The sequence below is a fragment of the Apis mellifera genome, linkage group LG4, assembly GCF_003254395.2.
Source record: "Apis mellifera strain DH4 linkage group LG4, Amel_HAv3.1, whole genome shotgun sequence".
NCBI lineage: Eukaryota > Metazoa > Arthropoda > Insecta > Hymenoptera > Apidae > Apis > Apis mellifera.
Genome location: NC_037641.1, coordinates 3,653,968 through 3,679,305, shown reverse-complemented (window position 1 = coordinate 3,679,305; position 25,338 = coordinate 3,653,968). Strand labels below are relative to the sequence as shown.

The 25,338-nt window shown below is 28.7% G+C and overlaps 3 protein-coding genes and 1 long non-coding RNA gene across 5 annotated transcripts in view; 3 read left to right on the top strand and 1 right to left on the bottom strand.

Moving 5' to 3' along the window:
- The first annotated feature begins 158 nt into the window (after positions 1-158).
- On the top strand, positions 159-4,870 carry LOC411519 (tubulin alpha-1C chain). 2 transcript variants are annotated; one of them, XM_006558697.3, is made up of 9 exons: positions 159-337; positions 2,393-2,615; positions 2,742-2,846; positions 2,939-3,135; positions 3,205-3,297; positions 3,665-3,850; positions 3,962-4,210; positions 4,474-4,637; positions 4,741-4,870. In XM_006558697.3, exons 1-9 carry the CDS (start codon positions 335-337, stop codon positions 4,865-4,867), a joined length of 1,347 nt encoding a protein of 448 aa, XP_006558760.1. In that variant the 5' UTR covers positions 159-334; the 3' UTR covers positions 4,868-4,870. The 2 variants fall into 2 exon arrangements, with proteins under 2 accessions (XP_006558760.1, XP_006558759.1); XM_006558696.3 differs by lacking the exon at positions 159-337 and adding an exon at positions 2,152-2,193.
- Positions 2,985-6,284, bottom strand: LOC107964313. The gene is made up of 2 exons (XR_001702759.2): positions 6,185-6,284; positions 2,985-3,091 (listed from the first exon to the last, which is right to left on the bottom strand). It is a non-coding gene; the product is annotated as an uncharacterized LOC107964313 (long non-coding RNA).
- A 19-nt stretch (positions 6,285-6,303) lies between these two features.
- On the top strand, positions 6,304-9,882 carry LOC100578006 (inorganic pyrophosphatase). The gene is made up of 8 exons (XM_003249334.4): positions 6,304-6,520; positions 7,386-7,621; positions 8,094-8,180; positions 8,277-8,340; positions 8,411-8,473; positions 8,550-8,763; positions 8,839-8,948; positions 9,230-9,882. The coding sequence occupies exons 1-8, from the start codon at positions 6,328-6,330 to the stop codon at positions 9,259-9,261; spliced, it is 999 nt and encodes a 332-aa protein (XP_003249382.1). The 5' UTR covers positions 6,304-6,327; the 3' UTR covers positions 9,262-9,882.
- A 1,852-nt stretch (positions 9,883-11,734) lies between these two features.
- Positions 11,735-25,338, top strand: part of LOC409774 (proteoglycan Cow) — a 168,861-nt gene continuing 155,257 nt past the window's right edge. The window contains exon 1 of the mRNA XM_393267.7: positions 11,735-12,085. Coding sequence (XP_393267.5) covers positions 11,984-12,085 — 102 coding nt within the window. The 5' untranslated portion in view covers positions 11,735-11,983. The remainder of the gene's footprint in view (positions 12,086-25,338) is intronic.

The following is a 25,338-nucleotide window of genomic DNA, read 5'->3' as shown; positions in this document are numbered from 1 at the left end:
TATATTACTAATATATAACATTTTTAAATATGTATATAAAACAAATAAATTTATAAATAAATTTTAATCAATTTTCCATCTTTTTTATTTATTTATTATCTAGCAAATAAAATAAAATTCATTTAAGTTAAGAACGATTTTAATGGTATTTATGTTTCAACCGAGTACTATAGTATTAACTTTATCACCTATGATACTTAAAACAGATATTATATACCTAGAAATAATAATATAGCGTATCACAGTGATCTGACTATTCATTGAGTCAGACAGTAGTCGGATTGTAGTTTGTCCTGACACGATCTTTCATCTTTAACAATTTATATTATCAATAATGGTAAATATTTCATTTATTATATATTGCATTATTATTTCATATTACAAATAAGTATAAATTATAATTGAAAATTATAATTATAATATTAATTATAATAAAAATTATTTTATTTATGAAAAGTTATACTTAAAAAGTTATTTATTATTATTATTATTTATTATTTGTTTTATAAATATTTATAAAAAATTTTTATAATATGAACAGAATGGATTAAACTGAAAAATATAGTATTATTAATAAAAATTAGATTTCCAAATTACAATTATAAATTTCTACGACAGTTAGCAAATTATAATGTAAAACTATACAATATTAATATTGTCTATAGCCAAGGTATTGTATAATTATAATGTATTATACTTTTTTCTAGTTTAATCGACCGATTAGAGAACTGTCAATAGAAAATCCTAAATAAAACAGTTTCCCAAATTAAGATAGAAACATAAATAACAACCAATATTATAACTGGAAAATATTTCAAAAAATTGAAAAATTTTTAGTTAATACAAATTTTTACCATAATACAAAATATAATAAGTAATAATAAATAATATTTCAATTTATATATTTAAATCTCCAATACTTGAATATAAATTCAAATATTTATGCATTATAAAAATAATGATATTAACAACAATAAATAATATTTATTATTGTTTTCAAAAAATATGTACTTAAAATATTAATAATTGAACTATAATTAATACTTTATTATAATTAATATTTCACAATTTTAAAATAATTTTATATAAAATCATTTATTTATTATATGTTTAAAAAAAATTTTATAAAATATTTATATTTATTGCAAAATGATTAAAGAAACGCAATTACTTATTTGACATGATATTTTAACATAAATTATTTAATGTTATTATGTACAAATATTTAATCTTTTTAAATATTTATATAATTGAAATAAGTAATTTTTTTTTTAAATTAATCTTTTTTAATTTGTATTTAATAAATATATTTATAATTATACACAATTTGTTACATATATATGTTATACATATATGTAAAGAGGAAATCGAATTATCAGTCGTTTTTTCTTTCGTGCAAAAATCATTTATTTGTATAGAATTGTAAAATTGTGTCACTTATAAAACGATATTCGATTAAGCTGCTATGGTTACAGTATGTCAACCTATAAAAATCGATTTTTAGCATAATATAGAGAATGTAAAATATATGCATTCCGGAAGTATGTATGATCTTCTATGTTTTATGTGTAAAGCAGCGATGAATCTATCTTTATAATGATGTGACTTTCTTTTTTAGATCATGATTAATAAATGATGATACAATAGGTCAAGGTAAAAAAGCTTTGCAATTTACTGACAGGTATAAAATTACTTTATGTTGATAGAATTTCAACATATCAGTTCGTAATCACATTGTGTGGAGTGCATTAACTGAAGTAGTTTAAAAATGTTAAATTTAATAATAAATAATTCAATGTTTAAATGAATCAAATTATTTAAATGATTCGATTTGAAAAATTCGATTTAATATTATTTCATATATTTTTAATAATAAAAGGTATTTCCTTATGTTTTTGAAGAAGAAGAACTTGTACAATTTATATTCGAAATGTTTAATAAGAAAAAAACATTTATACACAAATAAATAATTTATAATAACATAAATAAATTAATCTATAATAAAATAAAAAAAAAATAAAGGGGATATATATGGCATAAATAATTCTAAAATAAAAATTCTAAAATAAAACATTTAAATGTTATTTTTAAAAATTTTTTCATCTTTTTTATTTTTTATTAAACGTAATTATTTAAGTAAAATTACTAATTATTAATTGTAAAGAATATTCTATGAAAAAAATGGCAAAAAAGGTATGATATTCAAATTTTAGACAAAGTTAATAGTTTATAATTAATTTTTCTTGATTATTGATATCTAAAAATAATAATATCTAAAAAATACCTTTGATTTCTTTAAAAATTTAAATTAGTATATTTTTTATTTCTTTTCGATTGAAAACAATTGTCAATTGATAATAATATTAAATATAATTATCTATTATGTTATTAGCGGGAATGCATATCTATTCATATTGGACAGGCTGGTGTCCAAATGGGTAATGCATGCTGGGAATTATATTGCTTGGAACATGGAATTCACCCTAATGGGCAAATGCCCAGTGACACCACTGTTGGTTATGGGGATGATTCTTTCAATACATTTTTTTCTGAAACAGATTCAGGAAAACATGTTCCAAGAGCTGTTTTTGTCGATCTTGAACCAACAGTAGTAGGCAAGTTATTAATCGAAAAGTTTTAATTTTCAGTTTTGTTAAAGACTAAAAAATTCGGTTTTTACTTGATTAACAAATAATATTATTGTAAAATTAAAATTATATAAATTTTTCATAACACTTCAGATGAAGTTCGTACCGGTACATATAGACAACTATTTCATCCGGAACAATTAATCACAGGAAAAGAAGATGCCGCAAATAATTATGCTCGTGGTCATTATACAATAGGTATATTACAAGCAATATTTGAAAATTTTATCAACAGAAAATTAAATTTTATTTCATTATTTTTCTGATAATTGATAAATATATATTTTCAGGAAAAGAAATTATAGATCTCACTTTAGATCGAATTCGTAGACTTACTGAACGATGCAGAGGTTTGCAAGGTTTCTTAATTTTTCACTCGTTCGGTGGAGGCACAGGTTCAGGTTTTTCGAGTTTACTTATGGAAAGATTATCCGTCGATTATCCTAAAAAAAGTAAATTGACTTTTAGCATTTATCCTGCACCTCAGGTAAAGAGCATATAATATATAAATAAATGTAATTAATAATTATATACTACATGACAAAACATTTGTCAGGTATCAACTGCTGTTGTGGAACCATATAACGCGATTCTTTATACACATCCAACATTAGAACATTGCGAAGTGGCCTTCATAGTTGACAATCAAGTATGTAATATTATTCAATATCTTTATAGTAATAGATTTATAATTACAGATATAGCTTAATTTTAAAATATTATTATAATTTCTAGAAGTTACAATTTCATACAGTAAAATACAATACAAGAATGTAATATTCTTAATATATTTCGTAATACTACATTTCATAAATAATATTTAATTGAAAAATTTTGCGCATTTCTTCTCAAGTTATATTTTTTTAATTCTCTAAAAAAATACAAAAATACAAAATATGTTTTAAAAATAAAATTTCATTTATTGTATGTATATATATATATATATATATAGAAGAAATTTATAATAATTTCATTTTTTGCAACAACTTATTATAATGATTCGTAACATTTTCCAGGCTATTTATGAATTATGTAGAAGAAACTTAAGCATTGATAGACCAACATACACTAATTTGAATCGTTTAATTGGACAAATTGTCTCATCCATAACGGCAAGTTTACGATTTGATGGAGCTCTTAACGTTGATCTTACCGAATTTCAAACAAATTTAGTACCATATCCACGTATACATTTTCCTCTTGTAAGTCAATAATTCGATTTGAAATATCATACTTATGTAACAATGTTATATAAATATTCAAATTTTATATTTATAAATGTTTTAATAAGATATGCTAAAATTGTTCTATAGGCAACTTATGCTCCTGTTATATCAGCTGAAAAAGCTGGTCATGAAAGAATTACAGTAGCAGAAATAACGAATTCCTGTTTTGAACCAAATCATCAAATGGTGAATTGTGATCCGCGTAGAGGTAAATATATGGCTGTATGCATGCTTTATAGAGGAGATGTTGTTCCTAAAGATGTAAATGCAGCAATTGCAACAATTAAAAGGCAAAAACATGTTCAATTTGTTGAATGGTGTCCGACTGGTTTTAAGGTTTGTCTGATAAGATAAAAATAGAATATAAATTTATAATTTAAAATATAATAATAGCTAATTAATTAATAGAATATAATAATATGATAATAATATGATAATAATTTAAAATATATAAATTAGAATATAAATAATATAAAATATAATTACAAAAAAAAAAATAAAATAAGAAATATCTTAAATTATTAAAAGACATTAATTTCTATGAACATTGATTTTTAATCAAATTTTAGTCGAATAAAAAAATTTAATTTCTTATATAGGTAGGAATAAATTATCAACCACCTACTGTGGTACCAGGAGGTGATCTTGCAAAAGTAGAAAGAGCTGTGTGTTGCCTTTGTAATACTACTGCAATAATTGAAGCATGGGCTAGAATCGATAATAAATTTGATTTGATGTATGCTAAACGAGCATTTGTTCATTGGTAAATTAATATTTATAATTTTTTTCATATAAATTTAAATTTATAAATATATAATTAAAACAAAAATATATATATAAATGAAACAAATTATTCTAAACTATAGGTTTGTTGGTGAAGGCATGGAGGAAGGTGAATTTGCAGAAGCACGAGAAGATTTAGCTGCTTTGGAATTAGATTATCGTGAAGTTCAAGAAGATGCAACTAATACGGACGATGAGGAAGAATATTAATTTTTTAAATATATCAAAAGTGTGTTATTTGATTAAAATACAATAAATAAAATCAATAATTGTAAGATAAATCATATTTTGTATCTTGCAATGATTGAATATAAATCGTATCAATGTATCAAAATTAAATAGAGATATAAAGAATATTATCATATAGAATAGATCTAATATTTAATATATTTTTTTATTTAACAACACGAACGAAACAAAGAGGTAATATTGAATATCTTTATCATTTTAGTATTATTTTTAATATTATCGATTCGTCTCAAAACAACATTGCAACATTTGTAATAAATAAAATTGAAATTAAATTTTAATATAAAATTACAAATAAAAAAATATTTAATTCCATTAGAATCTTGTAGTATATAATTATATATTTATACATATACATAATTATATTTATATATGATAAATTATTATGAAACAAATAATTAAAATAATAGTTCCATAATATTATGTATATTGAAAAAAAACTATTTTTATTAAATGAGGATTAAAAATAAATTTTAACGAAATATTTTTATTATTATTATCATTTATTATAAAAATATTATTATGCATATTATTTATAATTTAATATATTTATATATATTTATCGATTGATATGTTAGAACATATCAATAACATGTTAATAAAAATTCCGTAAGATGTCACGTCTAGTCTGTTTCTTATCTATGATAAAAATCATTTGATTCAAAAGAATATTGTATATAATTTAAATTATAGCATGCTAGAGACTTTAATTTGATTTTTTTTATCAATAATTCATGATCAATATTTCAAAATATATAATACCAAAAAAATATTTTAATATGAACTATTTATAATTTTCTATCATTAATATTCTATTATTAATTTTACAATTTATTAATGCACTAATTTATTAAATTCGTTTATTTATTTTTATTTTTTATCAAAAAACTTTTTTATTATTTAATTTTATTATTAATTTTATTATTAAAAATTTTTAATTATTTTATTATTATTTTATAAATAATAATTTATTAATTATATTATTAATAAAATCATTAATTATACTGAAATTTCTGAAAATTTGTAATGTTTAATTTGACTAAAATTTTGAAAATAGTTTTTACATAAATAATTATAAGAATTTTTGGTGATTCAAAAATTAAAACGCAAATTTTGCAGAAAAAATATTTAACTATAATGTTATCCAACATTATTATCGTTAATGTTGAATAAAACGATACAGTATTTTTTCTGTACAAAATTGTTTGCTTACTTTTTATTAATTTTCTGCATATACATTACAACAAAAACATCAATTCAATAAATATATGTACTTACTTTATTAATACATTTATCTTGTTTGATTAATTTTTTGGATGTATATCAATGAGTAATTATTATAGGCGATATGTTATCAAAACTTTATTTCTTGTCTCGTTGTAACAAAATTTTACTATATAATTTCATCGTTAGATGTCAGGATGACGTTGTTAACGCTGCACGTGTTACGTTGCCGTGGTTTAAATAAATTGGCCAATCCGCTGAGATTAACAATAACCGGTAGTCTTATTAAATCACGATCGTGTTCTGTGTTTAAAAAATACGCAAAAAAAATGTCATACACAACTATCGAAAGAGGTGCACTAAATAGCACTGATTATAGAATTTATTTTAGTAAGTATCTAATAACATAACCTTAAAATTGATCAATGTTCCCATGTCATGATTTTTTTAACGAAGCATGTCGTCATCAAAGACTTCATTAAAATTTTTGAATATATTATTATGTGACCTTATGTTTTTTAACATCATTTTTTCATTTTATATCGTTTTCAGTTTAAAAATTAGAATCAAATTTTTTTATATGCTAAATTAGAGACAAATTTTTTTTGTAAGTTTTGCTTTTTCTGCAAATATTTTATATATTTTAATATATAAAAACATTATATTTAATAATAAATATATTTATTAATATATCTAAAATATATTCATATGTTTATAATTTAAATTTTTTTATTTTAATAATAGTTTTAACGTGACATAGTTTTGGTGAAAGGATTTGAATTCTTTTAACGTTCTAAAAAATTTTCTATTTCTATATATATTCGTAATTTATATCTACTTTTACGAATATTAATTTAATTTTTAATTTTAAATCAATGTTCTAATTATTATTAATAATTTATTTGAAAATTATTTTCGATAGATATGTGCTTTCTTTCTCTTCATCTTTTTTTCAAATAGTTCGTAATCGATTGTTTTTTATTTTTAATCTTTATTGCTTTATCTTTTATTGCTGTTACTAATTAATTTCTTTATTAAAATCCCATTAAATTAATTATATTTTAATATCAATTCAGATTATTTTAATATCTTTTTAATTACATTGTTAATTTTATTTACATTGTTAATTATTTTGTTTTAAAAATATTTTCAAATATTTTTTAAACATTCTGTTTGTATTTTTATATATTTTATAAAAATATTAATTTATAGAAGAATTATTTATATAATTCTTTAAACAACCTAATTGTTATAGGAAATGATGTTGGCCCAATTTCACCCATGCATGACATTCCACTTTATGCTGATGAAAGTAATAAAATATTAAATATGGTTGTTGAGATACCAAGATGGACAAATGCAAAGATGGAGATTAATCTTAAAGAAACTTTAAATCCTATTAAACAAGATGTTAAAAAAGGCAAATTAAGATATGTTGCTAATTGTTTTCCTCATCATGGATATATATGGAATTATGGTGCATTGCCACAGGTATTTTAATAAAATTATTATTAATAGATTCATCAATGCAAAGAATTAAAACATAAAAAGATTTATATTTATAATGTGACTAAATGATAAAATATAAAAAAATGAAAAAAATGATATATTTCCTATTTTGTGATATCTACATTTATAGAATGATGTCATCAATTTCATTAGTACTAATTCATTGAAGAAAATGAATGATTGCATGGATCAAACATGCATATACATTTTTCTATATATATATATATATATATTTTGCTGAAGTGTATGAACACAATCTTATCAAAGCTTATGTAAGCTCTCAGTTCAAGGCTATTATTATCTGTACTATTTTATTTATTGTAAAGTGATTAATTTTTTTCTCTATTTTATCTTATATTTCTTTAATTAATATTTTTTTTCTATATTTAAATATTTTATTAAATATATTTGCAAGATGAAATATTCACATATGCCACATTTTTGTTATAAATAGACATGGGAAAATCCTGAAGTTTTAGATGAAGCCACTGGATGCAAAGGAGATAATGATCCCATTGATGTCCTTGAAATAGGATACAAAGTAAGAAAATTTTAAAAAATTATTTAGTTATTTAGTTATTTGATAAAATATTATTAAATTGATAATAAAATATAATAATAAAATATTTATTATTAGGTTGCAAAAAGAGGAGAAATTTTAAAAGTAAAAGTTTTAGGTTGTGTTGCACTCATTGATGAAGGTATGCAATATTGAATGAATAATTAAGAATTACTCATTCAATTGTATTATCTTATCTTTATTGATTTTAGGTGAAACTGATTGGAAGATTATTGTTATTGATGTCAATGATCCCTTGGCAGAACAAATGAATGGTAAGTATCATTATTTCTGATAATGATACTTATTGTCAATTATATGTAATCTCAAAATTTATAATATATTTTACAGATGTATCTGACATTGAAAAACATTATCCAGGATTAATGAAAGCTACTATTGAATGGTTCAAGATTTACAAAATACCAGATGGTAAACCTGAGAATCAATTTGCATTCAATGGTGAAGCAAAATCGAGAGATTTTGCTTTACATATTGTGGAAGAAGTACATCAACATTGGCAAAATCTTATTAAACGAGAAGCTCCTGCAGGAGGAATTGCATGGTGTGTAAATTCTTCAAATATTTCATTCAAAAAATGTATTTAAAATTAAATTACAAATACAAATTTTATTTACAGTACTAACACAACTGTATCAGGTAGTCCATTTAAAACTACTATAGAAACTGCTGAAGAAGTATTGGAAAAAGCTGCAGAATTATCAGAACCTCAATCAGTAGATCCTATTGGTAAGTTAGAAATATTCATTTATTTATATTTACATTAATCAAATTTAAATATATAGCATTAATAATACTTACTTGCAGTTAATAAATTTCACTTCATTCAACTATTGCAACATAAATTATAAATATATAATTCAAGATACCAAAAATATTATTAATTAATTCTATCTATATTGTTATTTGTTGTATATATTTTTTGTATATATTTTTATATAATAATTATTAAATAATTATTTAAAAATTTTAATATTAATTATTATTTAAACTTTTATATTTGATTTCAGTCAATAAATGGCATTACGTGCATCTTAAATGAGAATAAAGGGATATTCTCATATCAATGCATCCTTTGATGTTTGCACACACTTGCTTGTTTTTAGGACACATAATGGAATACTGCTGCTATAATGGAATAAGTTTTAATACATTCAATAATTGTAGATTGTATTTAAATGATATAACATGTGCTTGCAGTACCGAAACAAGCAATACTTATTCAATTATTAAAGCTAAACTTTATATATCTTATTATTATTTATTTTAATATATTTATAACTATCGAATTGGAAAGTATGTACAAAGTTTTTTAAGTATTTTTTAACTATGTATCAAATTATCTTGTTACTGTACTGTATGTACATGAACATAAATAATAGTATATAATAGAAATTACATATACTCTTATAAGGTTGTGATGCAGCTTTCCATCAGTATCCAAGAATAGAATATTCTAGACTAATAGATTTATTTTTATTTTCCTTACATTATAGATATAATGTAATACAATAAATTAGTTTGTAATTTCATTAAAAATTTTAAATCCTGTATTTTTATTATTCATTTTTGATAATTTTATATTTAAAAAAATAATATAATATTATTAAAAATATAATTATAAAATTAAATAATTATAAAAATAAATATGTAAAGAAAATTATATGGTGAAAATTTACATTATTTTAAAATATTTAAAAAAATTTTAAAAATAACTAATTAACTAATAATTAAATTTATATTAATAATATAAATTTATTATACTATAATATAATATATATTAAATATATATTATTAATAATATAAATTTAATTAACATTTTTGTAATCAAAAAATTATGATTATTTAAAATTTTGATAGAAAAACAGTGAATCTCATTAATATCTCATAAAACAAATGATCAATATATATATATATATATACATGTATCATTCTAATTTTGCGATTTTGCTTTATTATTAAGTTGCAATTAATAAATTTTATTTAAATTAATATTGTAAGAAAGTTACAAAGCAAAAGAGACAATATTTAATAAATATGAAGATAGTGATTGCGTTGATTTAATAATATTTTCCCTTTTGTCTTTCTCGGTGATGTGATCTATTTTGTAAAGAAGATATCTACGTGACGTTGTCTTTCTAGTTTCTACTCCCATGGGAAATGTCTCTACTTGAGGAAAATAGCTCGATGGAATAGCTGAGGAAAAGGTGGGGGTTAAGATATAGTGCAGGTTGTGCAGTAAGAAAATAGTAAGACAAATTGCCACGACAACTTTCCACTCGAAATACAGGTCTGCTTTTATGTCTTTAAGTACCTTCAAAGAAAGGATGAAACTTAAAGGAATGGTAGAAAATACCTGCCACTTATATCCCATGCTACTAAAATCTTGAACGTAAGTTCTAAAAGTATACTATACATAGATACATACTATTGTGTCATTACTTGAGAATCACACCATAGTTAATTTTTCTTAAAAATTTGATAGCAATAACGATTTAATTTTATGGTTGAACTTATTGTTTTTTAAGGAAATTTATTGTAATCTTTTTTTAAATGCTTGAAGATGTTTATAAATATTCTAATGATCGTTTTTTATTTGATAATCTAATTGATTATTCGATTTTGTATTTCTATTTATTCCCACTATTTTTTTCATAATTTTGCATAAAAATTACATGTACGTAATAATTTATATTTAATAAATATCCTTTTATATAATTGTTAATAATTGTTAATGCAAAATTTTTTTTAAAATTATTTATAATAACTACTTTAATATCATTAGTCTAAAAAATAAAGAAATAGTGAAATTCATTTTCAAATCATGGAACTTAATTCTAAAAAAAAACATGTACCAACTTCACGTTATTTTATATAATATTTTATATAATATTTTATATAATACTTTAGATTCTTCTTATTATGTCTATATTTTTAAATAACAATAAAATTCCTTAGTTTTTTATTATGATATTTCTTAATTATGATTATATTTAATAAATTTAACAAGTTTTTTTTCTTTCCGTAGAAACACATTGCAACATCATTGATTGTAATAAAACGAGATGAAGCGTCGATTTGTGACGAGCTTAAAATCATCTGTCAAAAAACTACAACATCTGATGCGAATTCGAAAAGAGTACATAAAAAAGGTACGAAAAAAAAAAATCTTGCCAGGTTAGTTCGCTTTCTGAGCGAGTATTTGATGCGAGACTGGATTCCTTCTTAGTGCCCTCCTGCCGAATTCCCCGCGCCCTTTTTTCTCGTCACACTGGCAACACCAGCTAGGTGAACCGAGAGCAGGTGGAGGTATTGACTGGCGCAGTGTACTACGCGCTCGCGCGAATCTTGCTACCGGAGAGTCGTCGAGGTACACGTAGTCCATGGGAAAGGAACAGAAAGAGAAGGGTAGTCCGGTTTATATATCTATCCTCCTGCAGCCCCCACCATCCCTCCCCTTCATCCTCCGGAATCCGACCAATAGGCGGCTACGCGTTTGTGGTAGTGCGGCGTCGCCTCGATTCTGTTCGCGCAGTCACAACTCGTTCGACCGTCGAACTGAACGCTTCCGCTTTGTGGAAAACGGGAATACGAACGTGTCGAAGTTGACGTGCGCGCCTTTTCATCGTTTTGCTGTCATTATTCGCGGAGATCTTTTGTTCGTAGTTTTTGAATTGAGACGGTGCACGTGTTTGCAGGAATTTGCGCGACATCTCATTTCGTCAGTTCACGGTGGACGGTGTTCTCCCGCGGAAACAAGAACCATGCGATTTTCCTGGATGTTCGTAGCCACGGTGCTGCTAGTTCTAGTCACCGAGGCGAGGTGTAAGCGAAAATTTGATGGGGATTTCGAGTTTGCTGAAGAGGTAAGTCTATTATATTTCATTTATGACTATATGACGTTCCTAGTTCGTCTTTTGTCGTGTATGATCATTACCGGCTAGCTGATATGTCACGTCGCGTTTTGAAGCCAATGAAATTTCGATAAAAGTATTAATATGTCTGGTTCACTCTTATTTTCGTGATTTGGAAGAGATGAGCATGATTTCAAATTGATTTTTGTAATCTGTGCAATGCTACAATAGCTTATTTATGCGAAATACTTTATTCAAATTAATGGAATTCAAAACGCGGTAAAATGAACTTTAATGAAACGAATCTTAATTGGCTGACAGCGATATATCGAAAATAAAGATCGAATATCGTTTTTGATTGGTTATGAAGTTAGTTATAAGTTGTAACGAGTTTGAAACATTCGATCATAAATATATATTTAATTTGTGTTACCAAGTGATATGATTCAAATAAAATGGAAGATTGAATATATCGTAAAATTGTTAAAATGAAATAATATCTTATTTTTCTCTACATTTTTATCGATCAAGGGGTTTTTTAAAGCTTTTTTTTCTGAATCATTATTTAATTAATATGCATAAATTCGCTTTATTTTTTAATAAATATATAATATCGAAGAATCCGTGAATAAAAATTGTTTCTTTCTTGTTAACGAAATATAATTAATGACAATTTTCTTTAATAATTCATAAAATTCACTTTACAATATATATATATATATATTTATAACTATAGTTCATAAATAGCTGGAGAGCACGCAATATAGGCACTTTTACTTTCATGTAATCATCGGATCGGTTCCTTAATGCAAGTTATCGATGTAATTGTTTATTTTCTTTAGGACGATGGCGTGTTCACTTTCTATGCATTCGATCTCGCCTAAATAAACATCGTGATTGAAAATAATTACGACATAGATATAAACACGCATATATCTACATGAACATTTTACATTATATATAGTGGCTACACCACTTTTTAGTATATACAAATTTTAAAATATAATTAAAATACAAGTTACAATAGTTCGTAATATGTTTTTGACTGCAATGCAGAGTGTCGGATAATAAAAGACAACAAAAAAATTTAATATAAATTAGTAACTTATATTTTTTTTATTTTATATGCATTCTTATGTTTGCACGAAGCAAACACGAAGCAGGATATCTTTATCATTAAAATCCGCCTTAGGGGTAAATTTAGAATTTAGAATTTATATATTTTTTTTTTATATTATTCGAATAAAGTTTTATTTTTCCATTCCGTATTCTATATTTGTATAAATATTGTATACTTTTGACCTTGTTTTCATCTTGCAAACACTCCAAAGTAAATTCGATTCGCAAAATCATTTCGTGTTCTACAACTATCGTTTAATATCCGGAACTGCGAGGAATTTGAAAACAAGGTCAGGAACAGAGTGCATGTGTGCGTTTATCTTTCTATGGCCGGCCAGTTAGCGTTGTTCTTGAGCCTCGGTCGAAGGGTTCATATTAATGCGCGCGAGAGCTTAATATCGCGCGCACTTTAAATTTATGAAGCGGCGTTTTCAGCGACGCTGCCCCAATTTTGCCATTGCTATAACGTTATAACTCTATACGTCACTGCCTCGCTGTTGTATGCCACCACCGACACTTGACCCTCTTATCTTTTCTCTTTTATAATCCGCATTGCCATTTTTTGACTCGCCAATGCACATAAGTAGAGAACACGCGTTGCGTCAGCTTCCCTGCGTGAGAAACTGTTGAACCACTTACCAATAACACTTCGCTTTCGCGATAATTGCATTTTTTCGTCGTTGTTCCCCTTCGTTACCTCGTAAACATGGTGTTTTTCATGAACAACATGAGAATACGGCAAAACGTTGTGTAGGATATTACTATTATATATTATTTATTCGCTATCTTATTATTAGATACGTAAAATAAATTATTAATTAATAATTTTAAAGTTTTATCAGTATTCCAATTATGACATGAAATTATGTTTAAATTACAGTACTGGATATCAAGATTAATATCAAAATTTTAAAGATTTTGAAATGTCAAGACAATTTTTATTTGACAAATTTTCATTAGCTATGATTCCATTAAATCCAGAAAATAAATAAACTTATGAAAATTTTTGTAATGTAAGGAGAATATTAATAATTTATTTTGATATATAAAAAAAAAAATTTGATTTTATGACATTCATGATAGATCATTATTAAAATTTATTATCATTCTATTCACTGTTAGAATACTAAAAAGAAATATACAAAATTCGAAATTTTCATTATTAATGCAATATATTTTTTGCTGAATTATCTGTATCTTTCAATTATAAATAATGATTCTATAACGATTATATTTATATTGAAGGATATAAATATCTACGATCCGTTAATTATGCTGATCCAAATTTTGCTTCTGTTTATTCGTACAATACATCAACTGGAAACGTAATTGGTTAAACCTCGTAAAAGGTCTCTAATTAGAAGAAGTTATGTATATCATCATATTTAGTCAAATATTCGTATTTGATTTATCAGTTGTTTATTTGGGCAATTTTTTATCTTTTTGGATGGCTAATTTACATAAATTAACCTTCATTTTCGTCGATATTTTTACATGATCAATCGTAATTTCGATCGTTTGTTCTGTATGTGTCAATTTTAATCCTTTATCTTCGAAAAATTTACAGATATACATATGTATATATGTATATAACTGTGTATAATTTAATAATTTAATGTACATGTAAAATAAAATGTTAAATCGATGATAGATTATTGTTATATAATTTCTACATTATTAATAGTTTTATTTCTGGAAAATATCTTTATAAAGATTTTTAAAAAATTTGTTAAAAAAAAGTATTGTATTTCTTACAAATACAATTCTTTCAATTTTGCTTTTCAATTTATTTATTCCGTACGAATTCGATCGACAAGTGATAGTTGTCTTTCGAGTATAAAGGATTAACGTGACTATCGCAATCACGAGATGATACACAGTGATGGAATCGATCGTAAATCAGAAATATAGCTTTTGTTCCGCCTTCAGTTCGGAGGTGCTCGAAGAAACTCTCCGATACGAATTAAGCTTATCATTTATTTACCGTAACCGAAGCCAATCGATCAGACTTGATTCGATAACAATTGTTTCTATATTTCTCGAGTGGAAACTTTCCTTTCTTTTTCTTCCTCTTATAACCTTCGTGACTTGTCGAGTTCGATTGAAAATGGAAATAAAATTGCACGTTCGTACGGAATTGCCATTCAATTTTTATTCGGCTCTTTTCGTACTGCTTATGTTTTCATCATGTACAATGAACAATGGGTTTTGAAGTTTAACACTTGGAAAGAAGGGATCAAAAAACGGGATAAAAATTTCAAGATTCTCTTTCTTCTAATCTTACGATCTGTATTTACAGAACATTACAAAGTTATATTTAGGATTATTTATTAATTAGCATTACAGCTAAATTTGTTCTCTTCGAGAAATAAAATTTAGAAATAGCGATGAAAATCGTGTTGGAATAAATTGGATTCCAAATTCTCCCTGGAAATTTTGAAAAATTCAGCAAAGGATCAGAAATCAATAATTTTTTTTCCACCTACCTGCGAAGGTATTACATTGATATTACGAAACTGTAGAGACCAAAGATTTATTATCGTAGATTATCAAGATCCTGTTCACGATACATCATACACTTTCCTTCCATTTAATGTTCATCGATCGATATAAAAATTTTACCTCGAATTATCCTCCGTTCGAATTGTTCACAATTTCGCGTATTTCCTAAATAATTGAAATGAAATCAAAGCGCAGAGACAGATAAACGAAACGGACGGATAATTTAAATCCCGACTAGAATCCATGTGTACAGGTGTTCCATTATATCCAAAGACTGGTAGCAGAAGTTTGCCTTCACGAGGCATGCCACGAAACGACGTTCATTAAAGCCACGTTATTGCGGATCCCGTGCTATTCCCGTTTTGTAATTTCAATAATCGAGCCGCAGCCTTGTGTCGCGAACCGCAATCCGTCTCTCTGTCTGTCTGTCTGCTTTCTCTCTGTTTCTTGGCGGGATGCGGTTTATAGGTATACAACGCCGGCGGGCGCTTTCCATCGGAGAGAAAATCGATTATCTCGTGGCGTAATGGAAAAGAATTCCTGGTATCGATCTGACACGGGAGAGAGAGGAGAATACCGTGTGACCTAGTGGCGCGAAGGTAAACGAGCGTACCGGTTGCACCCGCTCTTTTTCACGACCTATTGTTCCTCATAAATTACTACTTACCTCGGGTCGCGATAGTAATTTCTCTTGTTGCGTTCGTTCATACTTTATGACACGAACAGCACCCACCGTCACGAGAACGTAATAGTAATAATAGATATCGAGTGGTGCATATTTTATCGAGGTGGGTGCAGTTCCGTGTCGAGCCGCGTTATCCTTTCTTCTTTTATTCCTCTCCCAGGATATCTTTTGCGATCATTTCCTCCCCCTTCTCTTCCTGTCCGGGTATCATCGGGCCGAAAATATTAAATATTTTAAAAATATTCTTCGTTCGGTTTTCTTTTTCAATTTTTTTTTTTTTAATCTTTAAGAACATTTAGATTAAATTTTTCATAATTTCAAAATTTACGAATTAATAAAGATCGAGGAATTGATAAAATTGATTAGGTTAGATTACGTATTAAATAATCAAATCACTTGATAATCTTTTGTAAAAATACTTTAAATTAAATGACAGGGGATAGTTACGAAGGTTAATATTCTTTACACTAGACTATTCTACAAATGCACAACGTGTATATAACAAATGATAAAGAATTATTAAAGCTAAGATTAACTTCATTATTCTGAAAAAAAAAAAAATATGAGAGTTTTAAAAAAGTATAAAGAGATAAAACCTAATATATATTAGAAGAAAAGAGAATTTTAGAAACTTTAGAGAATTTTACGCCAAGCTTCAATTTATCTTCATTTTTCGATTCGATATAATATTAAGATCGAGCCTCAAACGAATGCACTTATAATCCTTCCTTCCTTCCTTCCTTTCTGAAACATACATATCCCATCTTTCTTCCTATTAATAATTTCCTTTACGACCGAAATACCTTGAACGAAAGGTTCAACATTTCAACGATTAAACAAAGATTGATAACCCTTATAAGACCATCAGAGAGATCAAAGAGCGATTCCCCTCGATAATGATTTGCATAATTACTGTTATTTGCATCAAACCATTACCACCATCTTCCGAACCTTGAACTTTTCAACGGGAGATTGGAACGTGTTCCTGCGTGATATTTTCATCCTCGTCCGCTCCAATCCTCGCCTTTGTCACGCGAGTTTTCGTTGCAACCTGTACATTTCTCGCGTGTTTTCCACGCTTTTCACCCTCCTCTCCCCCCCGTCTTCTCGTCCAGTCCGTGCAGACACATACGGGACACTCGAGATCACCGGATTATCTCCTTTGTCCTGGAAGCTACTCCGACCGAGTGTGTTTCGTGTGCACCAACCCCCTTTTTCCTTTTACACAATCCCTCTCTCGATCTCCTGCTATTCGAAATCTGTATGTAAAGTTGGGATATCATCACGCAGTTCAAGGATCAACGCCCTTGTAATACAGTTCACGTGTTTAACGTACTCGTTCAGAGATACGCGAGTTATAATTACAAACTTATTTCTCTAATTGAATATCACCATTAAAGTTTCATATTATTAGAGGTTGTGCCAGGAGTGTAGAGGTTCACAAAGTGAATTAGATAGGGGATAGGATAGATCTAGATAATTGAAATTTGAATAAAAAATAGTTACATATACATATGTATGTAAATTCTTTTCTACTTACGTGGATATCTTTATGATGTAATTTAATTGGAAATATATCTTTCGTATCTTTAATTTGTTACAAACAATACAAAGGAATGATTATCGTGATTAAGAGATTATGTTAAATATTTTCGTACGATAAATTCTTATTAATCAGATAAAAAAATTAGACTTCTATCAGTGGATAAATGATCTCCATTGTGTGAAAGTGGATCTCATTATACGAAATACCAACGGAATTTTGCACACGCATAAATGTTCGATCATGCGATTTTTCGTATCTTATTCTCAGATAATTGAAACACAGTTGATGAATCGGGGCCACGAATAAATCGAGCTTCTACATTAATCAAAATGAATTTCAAAGATCGAATCTTTTTGTCCACTTATGCAATTGGATTGAACATATTTTTAAATTTGGAATACGAAACGTGTGCTTTAATTATTTGAGATATTTTTCACATAATGCCATGCCTAAATATCCTAATCGTTGAATTCATCGTATAATATAATATAAAACGGAAGATGGATTAAATTAACATGTGCAAGACCAAGCCTCCACTTTCACTCAAAGTCGAGTCACAATTTTTTATCCTCTTCCCTCTCTCTCTCTCTCTCTCTCTCTCTCTCTCTCTCTCTCTCTCTCTCTCTCAATTAGAAAGTCATTAGACCGTCTTTCAACAATGACTGGCCACTAATTTCGTAGCTTGTTTCGTAGAATTTCGTTCGTAATACTTCCTCGTTTATTATATTTATGCACTTCACTACCAACTCCGTCGGAAATGAAGATAACAAGTAAAAAGAAAAAAAAAGATAACGAGAGGGGTAAAAAAAAAAAAAAAAATAAGAGGAGGAAAAACTGGAACGATGATCCAACAGCACAGTTTTTACAGGAGAGAGGGGGAAGAGGGGGGGATAAAAACGGCCATTAAGAGCCCTTTAAAAACTCAATACGCTTTTCATAAATTTCGAGGCATCGCGAGCACGGACATCTCGGCCCCGTGTAATCCGAATACCGGTTCGACCAGATATTTATGACGGGCGCGCACGCCGTTCGAAAACGGCCCTTTATAGGTCGTGCAGTTAAGCGTGCACGAAGCGTGTTCGAGTAAACTCGAATTTACTCGCGGCGGAGGAAACCGCGGGCAGAGGAGGTGGGTGCCCTGCCTTGTCTCCTCTGGTTCGAAGCTTTTATAAACCTCTCAGGGTGGAATAAAGTGGCGGCTGCGAGATCTCGCGGAGAATTTTCTTCCTTGCGTGGAATTTTCTTGTCTTGCTGCACTGGTAATTGGTCGGGACCGGATGGAATTCGCCGGAAATCGTGGGTAACGAAGCTCTCCCGCTCTTTCCTTTCCTTATCTCTCGTTTGTCTCCTCTGTAAGGGGGCAAGGGGGGGATATACGCGTGTATCTGGAGATTTACGCGGCTCTATTTCCTTGAATTGTTAATTGTGTACGATTTTATTCGTTGATGAGGGATCGAAAGAGATTGAATTTTATATTTATACCGCGAATGCGAGGGATCAGAACAAAAATTGGTTCGTAGAAGGATCGTATCTTGTATAATTATTTTTATAGTTTTTTTTATTACTTACGCTTAACAATACCTTTATTTAATATGTGATGTAATTATTTATCTCATTTGTGTAAAGAATAAATTATGAAAACGATAGATGCATTTTAAAGGATAAAAATAATTTGTATTTCCACGAATGTGAATCTTTTGTTCTTTTATTTTATTTATTTTATTTTTTTTTTTTCCTACTTCCGCGAGTTACAAGAAATTATCGTGGAAATATACCAATGTAAGTAGGTTAGAATTATAAATCTACTCGGTATCTAATATTGATATGTTAATACACAATGGTACAAATGAACCAGAACCAGTCCTGTTGTATAAAATATGCATGTAAGAGATATCCATTCTAATTCCATTGATTTTTAAGGTTTTTAATTCTCATGATTTGTTTTGTTACGCGGTTTCGCGCAAGGATTAAAATCTTGTGATACCGAGATATTATTCATCGATTGGCATCGTGTGCATTTCTATTGTATTTTGATCACAATATTAAGCTGCATTTACATTAGTCGTTTGATCGAACCAATTGATTTCTATTTTATCCGATTGAAGGGTAATTTATATTAATTTTGAACGATTTAAAAGAGAGAGGAGAATCACGCGATGTAAATGGGGCTTTATATCGATGATAAAGGAACGTTGCATCATGAGTATGATTTGTAATCGTAAGAATGTTAGGAATATAGAAGTCGATAGAAGAATATTTCTTTGAATTTTGAAAAATTATTCGATTAAAAATCGATTCAAACAAATACGAACCGGTTGTACATTTTTTTTTTTTTTTAGAAATGATTATTCGCGACAGGATAATCGAATACATTTTTGTGCGTTTCATTTTAGAATCGTATATTGGGACACGATATTTTTATGTCTTCTGAAAAATAAAACTCCATTTTCGTTTCGATTGAAATTAATCGACGATGGAGAGATGAGCAAAGTTATACGTATAAAAGATATAATAAAAAATAATGATAAAAAAAATTTTCTCGTTCCACTTCTTCACTCTCAAAATGGAATTTGACAGTTCCCTTTATTTCTTTCATTCGTTTGAATATTAAAAAAAAAAAAGAAAAGTAATATTTCTAAATTAAGTATATCCAAAAATTATATAACAAAATATCCACAAAAATCTCACCGATCCATGTTAAATCCCTTTGAGAAGAAAAATTTTCCAAAGCAATCTCTCTTCGTCAAACGATCCATTTCAACGTCGCCCCCTTTACCGGGAATCGTGGGCCTGCAGGATCGTCCCATACTTAAAATTTTCGCTTTTCCCCGGGTGGGAAGCGAATCCGTAGTGCGAGGCAAGAAGTCGTAAAGCCGGTGGACGATCGTCGTTCCAGGAACGGCGGATGTTGCGCTCTGGTGCAATGCAGCAAAGACAGGTGAAGCGAATCGCCTTGAACGTTGTAGGTGGCAGGAACGCGGGGAATGCCGACCGACACATTTGCCAACACTCCTCTCCTCCTCCTGTGTCACATCCATTCACCTTGCAATCAGGCTTGGCCGATCGGCTCCGCGAGCTTATTGTTTATGACCGCGCGAAACTGCTTTAGAAGGTGTGGCGAACACGATCCTTCTTGCCTCTAACACGCTCCTCCACGTCTCGTTTGCGAAGCCTTGTTTGCCCGTTCCTTAATTCCGCCCGTGATAACCGTGGACGAAGATTACCTCGTCGTACGACATGTTGCTTTATTGTTATCGATTAGCGATTAACTGTAGAATAGAATTCGAAGAATTTAGGATAGATGGAAACTTCGACACTTCACTCTACGAGTGAAATAAGTAAATTAAACTATATATCGTTTCTATCGATACATCTGGTTACGTAATAAAGCAATTTTGTTTTCGTTACGAATAGGATCTTTTCTCGAAGAGGATACTAAATTATTGTCGTATCTTTCCAATCGTTATTTTTAATTTTTTTTTTCTTTTCATCTCCTCAATATCAATTTTCTAAGCATAAGATTGCGTCATCGGTTGCATTAGATATATATGTATATATATATGGATGCGTCGTCTATGTCATCGACTTGGAACAGGTTGGAGTGGATGGGGGATATGACAGGAGGAGATTGTATGGAGTGGTTGAAAGGTGGATTGATAGGGTTTGCAGTTACTTTTTGCGCCTCAGAGCTGACAGGATTATTGATTTGCATATGAGTGGGGTTACGTGGTGGTTACGCGCGAAACAGCTTGGATGAGGTTTTGAACAGTTTTTAGAAGCTTGGGGAGATATTGTGTTGCGTTTAAGGCTTCGCGCACTTTCATACTTTCATATTTCATTTCAATTCGCCAGTTGTTTCGCCGAGTTGAATAGCGATGAGGTTGGAAATCGTAAATTTTAATCGTAAATTTTCCATTGTACGCGCTTACGTACGCGCTCACGTACGTAACATAACATACGCTTTTTGTAATAATTATAATAAAATTATCTAATAACAAATTTTACACAATATTGTTACGTAATATTATTGCGCATTGGATATCGAAAGGGGAATTAATCATCGTGGAAGAGGATTAAAAATTCTTTATCTCCAACTTCTCTTCCCTCCCAAATTTATAAAAAGAACGACCGCCACATATCGAACTATCGATTTTCTTTGTCAAATTGTCGCTCGTTAGTCACGAAACGACCATCGTATCGACGCGCACGTTCGTTTCATTAACTTTATTTATTTATTTATTTATTTTATTCCTTTTTTTTTCTTGTTTTCTTTTTTTTTTTTGTTTTTTTCATTCCATTTTAACGCGAAGCTGCAATGAGTCACGATCAACCTGAATGAGATTTTGTTTTATGTAGGTCGTCGGATTTATTTCGTCTCGGAGCGTTCGTGCGGCAGGAAAAAAGTGGCTTTTGGGTACGGGGAGGGGGAAGAGAGAGAGAGGGGAAAAAAAAACGTACACACAAAAAAAATTCGAAAAAGAACGAAATAGGGGGGAAAAATATAAAAAGCATAAAAAAAAAACGAAACCAGATTTAACGAGGAATATATTTCGAGCAATCTGAATCGACTATCACGTTTCTAGACGATTTAAATTTGTTTATCGCTGTATATATTTATCGTGAACTTTTCGTGTGATTTTTTTTTTTATTTATTAAATTAATCAACGCGTCTGCTGCTGTTTTTTACCGCAGATAAGGTTCTCTTCTACTACATTTTAAATTTTCTGACGATGAGAATGCAAAAGTCTTATCCCCGAACAAGGTGTTGATCAGATTATCCGTGTCCACGTTTACCATTCGTGAAATCTAAATCGTTGCGACCTTGTTTCGATCGTTCTTTCTTTTTTCTTTTTATATACGGTCTGCGATGAATAATATTAGGAAGGAATTTTGTTTCAAAATGTCAGAGTCTTTCTTTTTTTACGAGATAGATATCTCGAATCCTTGGAACATTTTAAGATTTATCATCATTTCTAATTGTGTTTCGACAATTTTTCTTTTTTTTCTTTTATGCAGTCTCTTTTCTTCAGATTATTTTTAAAGTGGAAAAAAAAGAAAAAGAAACAAGAGTAGAGAGACTTGGGCTCTCTTGACTCGTAAGATAGAAAATATTGTTTATTAATGTAGAATCCATTTAGAAAGACGAGGATATTGGAATCAGACACGTTTAAATTGCAACTTGCCTTTTTGAGATCTTCGAAGGTCTCTGTATAAATTTATATTTTTTTTCCATTGAAAATTAATGGAATTTTCCATTAGAAAATTTAATGGATTGATAAATATAACTGTAAAAAAAAAAGGAAGAGATTATTAATAACTAATAATCGATAAATTATAATAATAATAACGTTAATCTTTATTCTTGAAACAAGATATATCGAATTAATCTTACATCAAAACTATATTTAAGAATTCTATTACTTCAACAACATAACAACTAATCCATCATCGAAAGGCAAGCTTACTCCTTTCGATTTCTCAAAAATATCACGTACACGACAAACAGTCCATCCAGCATATCCTATACACAAATTTTTAACAATTTAATTCGTAATCTTCTTCCTCGAAATTCGCTTTTAATAACCGTTAAATCTTTCGTAATCCGTGATTCGTTCTCACGTTCCTCCACATCCCGCGTGGGCATCATCAAATGACTCACACCGTCCGTCATTCTTTAATTATCCCCTTCGTCCACGCGTTTTCAATTATCATGCTTTTGTTTGCTAGCACGGTTTACACATCTGGCACAACCGTGGTCCACGCCCTGCATACTCGAAGACAGAGAGAAAGAGAAAGAGAGAGAGACTTTAACCTCCGGAGTCCGTTCGACTCCTTATTAGCATGTTGTGAATAATTCCCCGAGGAGGAGAGGATCCTTTTGTCGATTGTTCGCTTCCTTTCGCTTTTGAAAAGTTCTCGGAGTGGAAAAAAATTTTCTTCTTCGTAAAGGGAAAAAGGATCTTCTCAGTTTGCTCTCAGATAGCTTGCCTTTAATTTTCGACTTTTTCTCAGAGAAGTTTCTCCCTCTTGTTGCTCTTTTTTCCCGGATAAACTTGGGTATTTTTTTTTAACGAAAAGTCATTCCAGCATCTTTTTATGCAACCTCGTATCTTGAACAGTGTTTTCTGAAGATTTTTGTTTTGCAATAGGGGATGAGATGTCTCGAAGGGAGGGGAGGGAAACGATATTTTATTATAGTCGGAGGATTATCCGTATATGCGCAAAAATTTCCACTGTATTTACTTTCCATTTTTTTTCCATTTTTTTTCCCTTCCCTTCCGGTGTTCCAGAGTTCGTAGAGTTTCCTGAGGGAAATAGGGAAGGTTGGGGGAGGGGAGGGGTGGCCTGTTTCCTGATAATGTTTCCATTCGAAGGGGATTCCTTTCGATCGGGAGATTACACGGAGGTAGAAAGAGGATTAGGAGTTGTAGAACGTTTCTTTATCTGTGGACGAAGCCATGAGGAAGCAAAAATGTGGAACTCGATAATAGGTATTCTCGTAACCATTTTTCGAAAACTATTCTTCGTTTTCTTCCCGATCGAAATTAAAAAAAAAGAAAAAATGGAAAAAACGAATATATTGGCATTATTTGCCTACAATGCTGCAGCAAAGTAAATTACAAAAAATAATAGATTAGAGAAATCTGTGATTGAAAATGATTAATTTTAATGAATAAATTCTTAACGATCTGGTATTTTTTTTCCTTTTCTCGTATTATATCTTTCAACATTTCATGTTTTTAATCAACTTTGTAGAAAAGGAAAGAAGAAATCTCTTTCACATAAGAAAGTAAAATCTTGGAAAATATGTGAGATCGACTCGAATCAAAGTTATTATTATTATTATTATTTTGTTTGCTGTAATGATTTTTATCCCGATCAAATAAATTCCATTTCATTAAAGTTATACAAATTTAAACACCATGTTGTTAAAATCCGCGATTAATTTCCGGACAAACTTTTATATCTATATTTTATGTTCGTTTTAAACAAAACGCGCATTTAGTACCTCTATCTATGGAAAACGCATGAAATTTCCTCGTTTCACGTGCATGAAATTTATGCACATGAGATTCTTTATGTTTGTACGAGTGTTTTAGTCAGTGAAGCCGCTTTTTAGTCGTTTTATAACCAGAATTTTTATTCGACGCCGCATTCACCGCCTATTTTATGGCTCGGTATGTAATTCCGAACGGGTCAAATAGACTTATCCATTGGCCATTCCTTGCCCCTTGTGATATTGCAAATTTGTTTTTCGCGGATAGATTTTGCCAAGTTTGAACGATCGAAGCGCAATAATTTTAATTAAAAAAAAAAAAGAAAAATAGAAATTGGAAAAAAAAACTAAAACCACTCTAAAGAAACTATCATCTCTTTGATTCATTCTTTAAATCACTTTTACAAAAAGATATC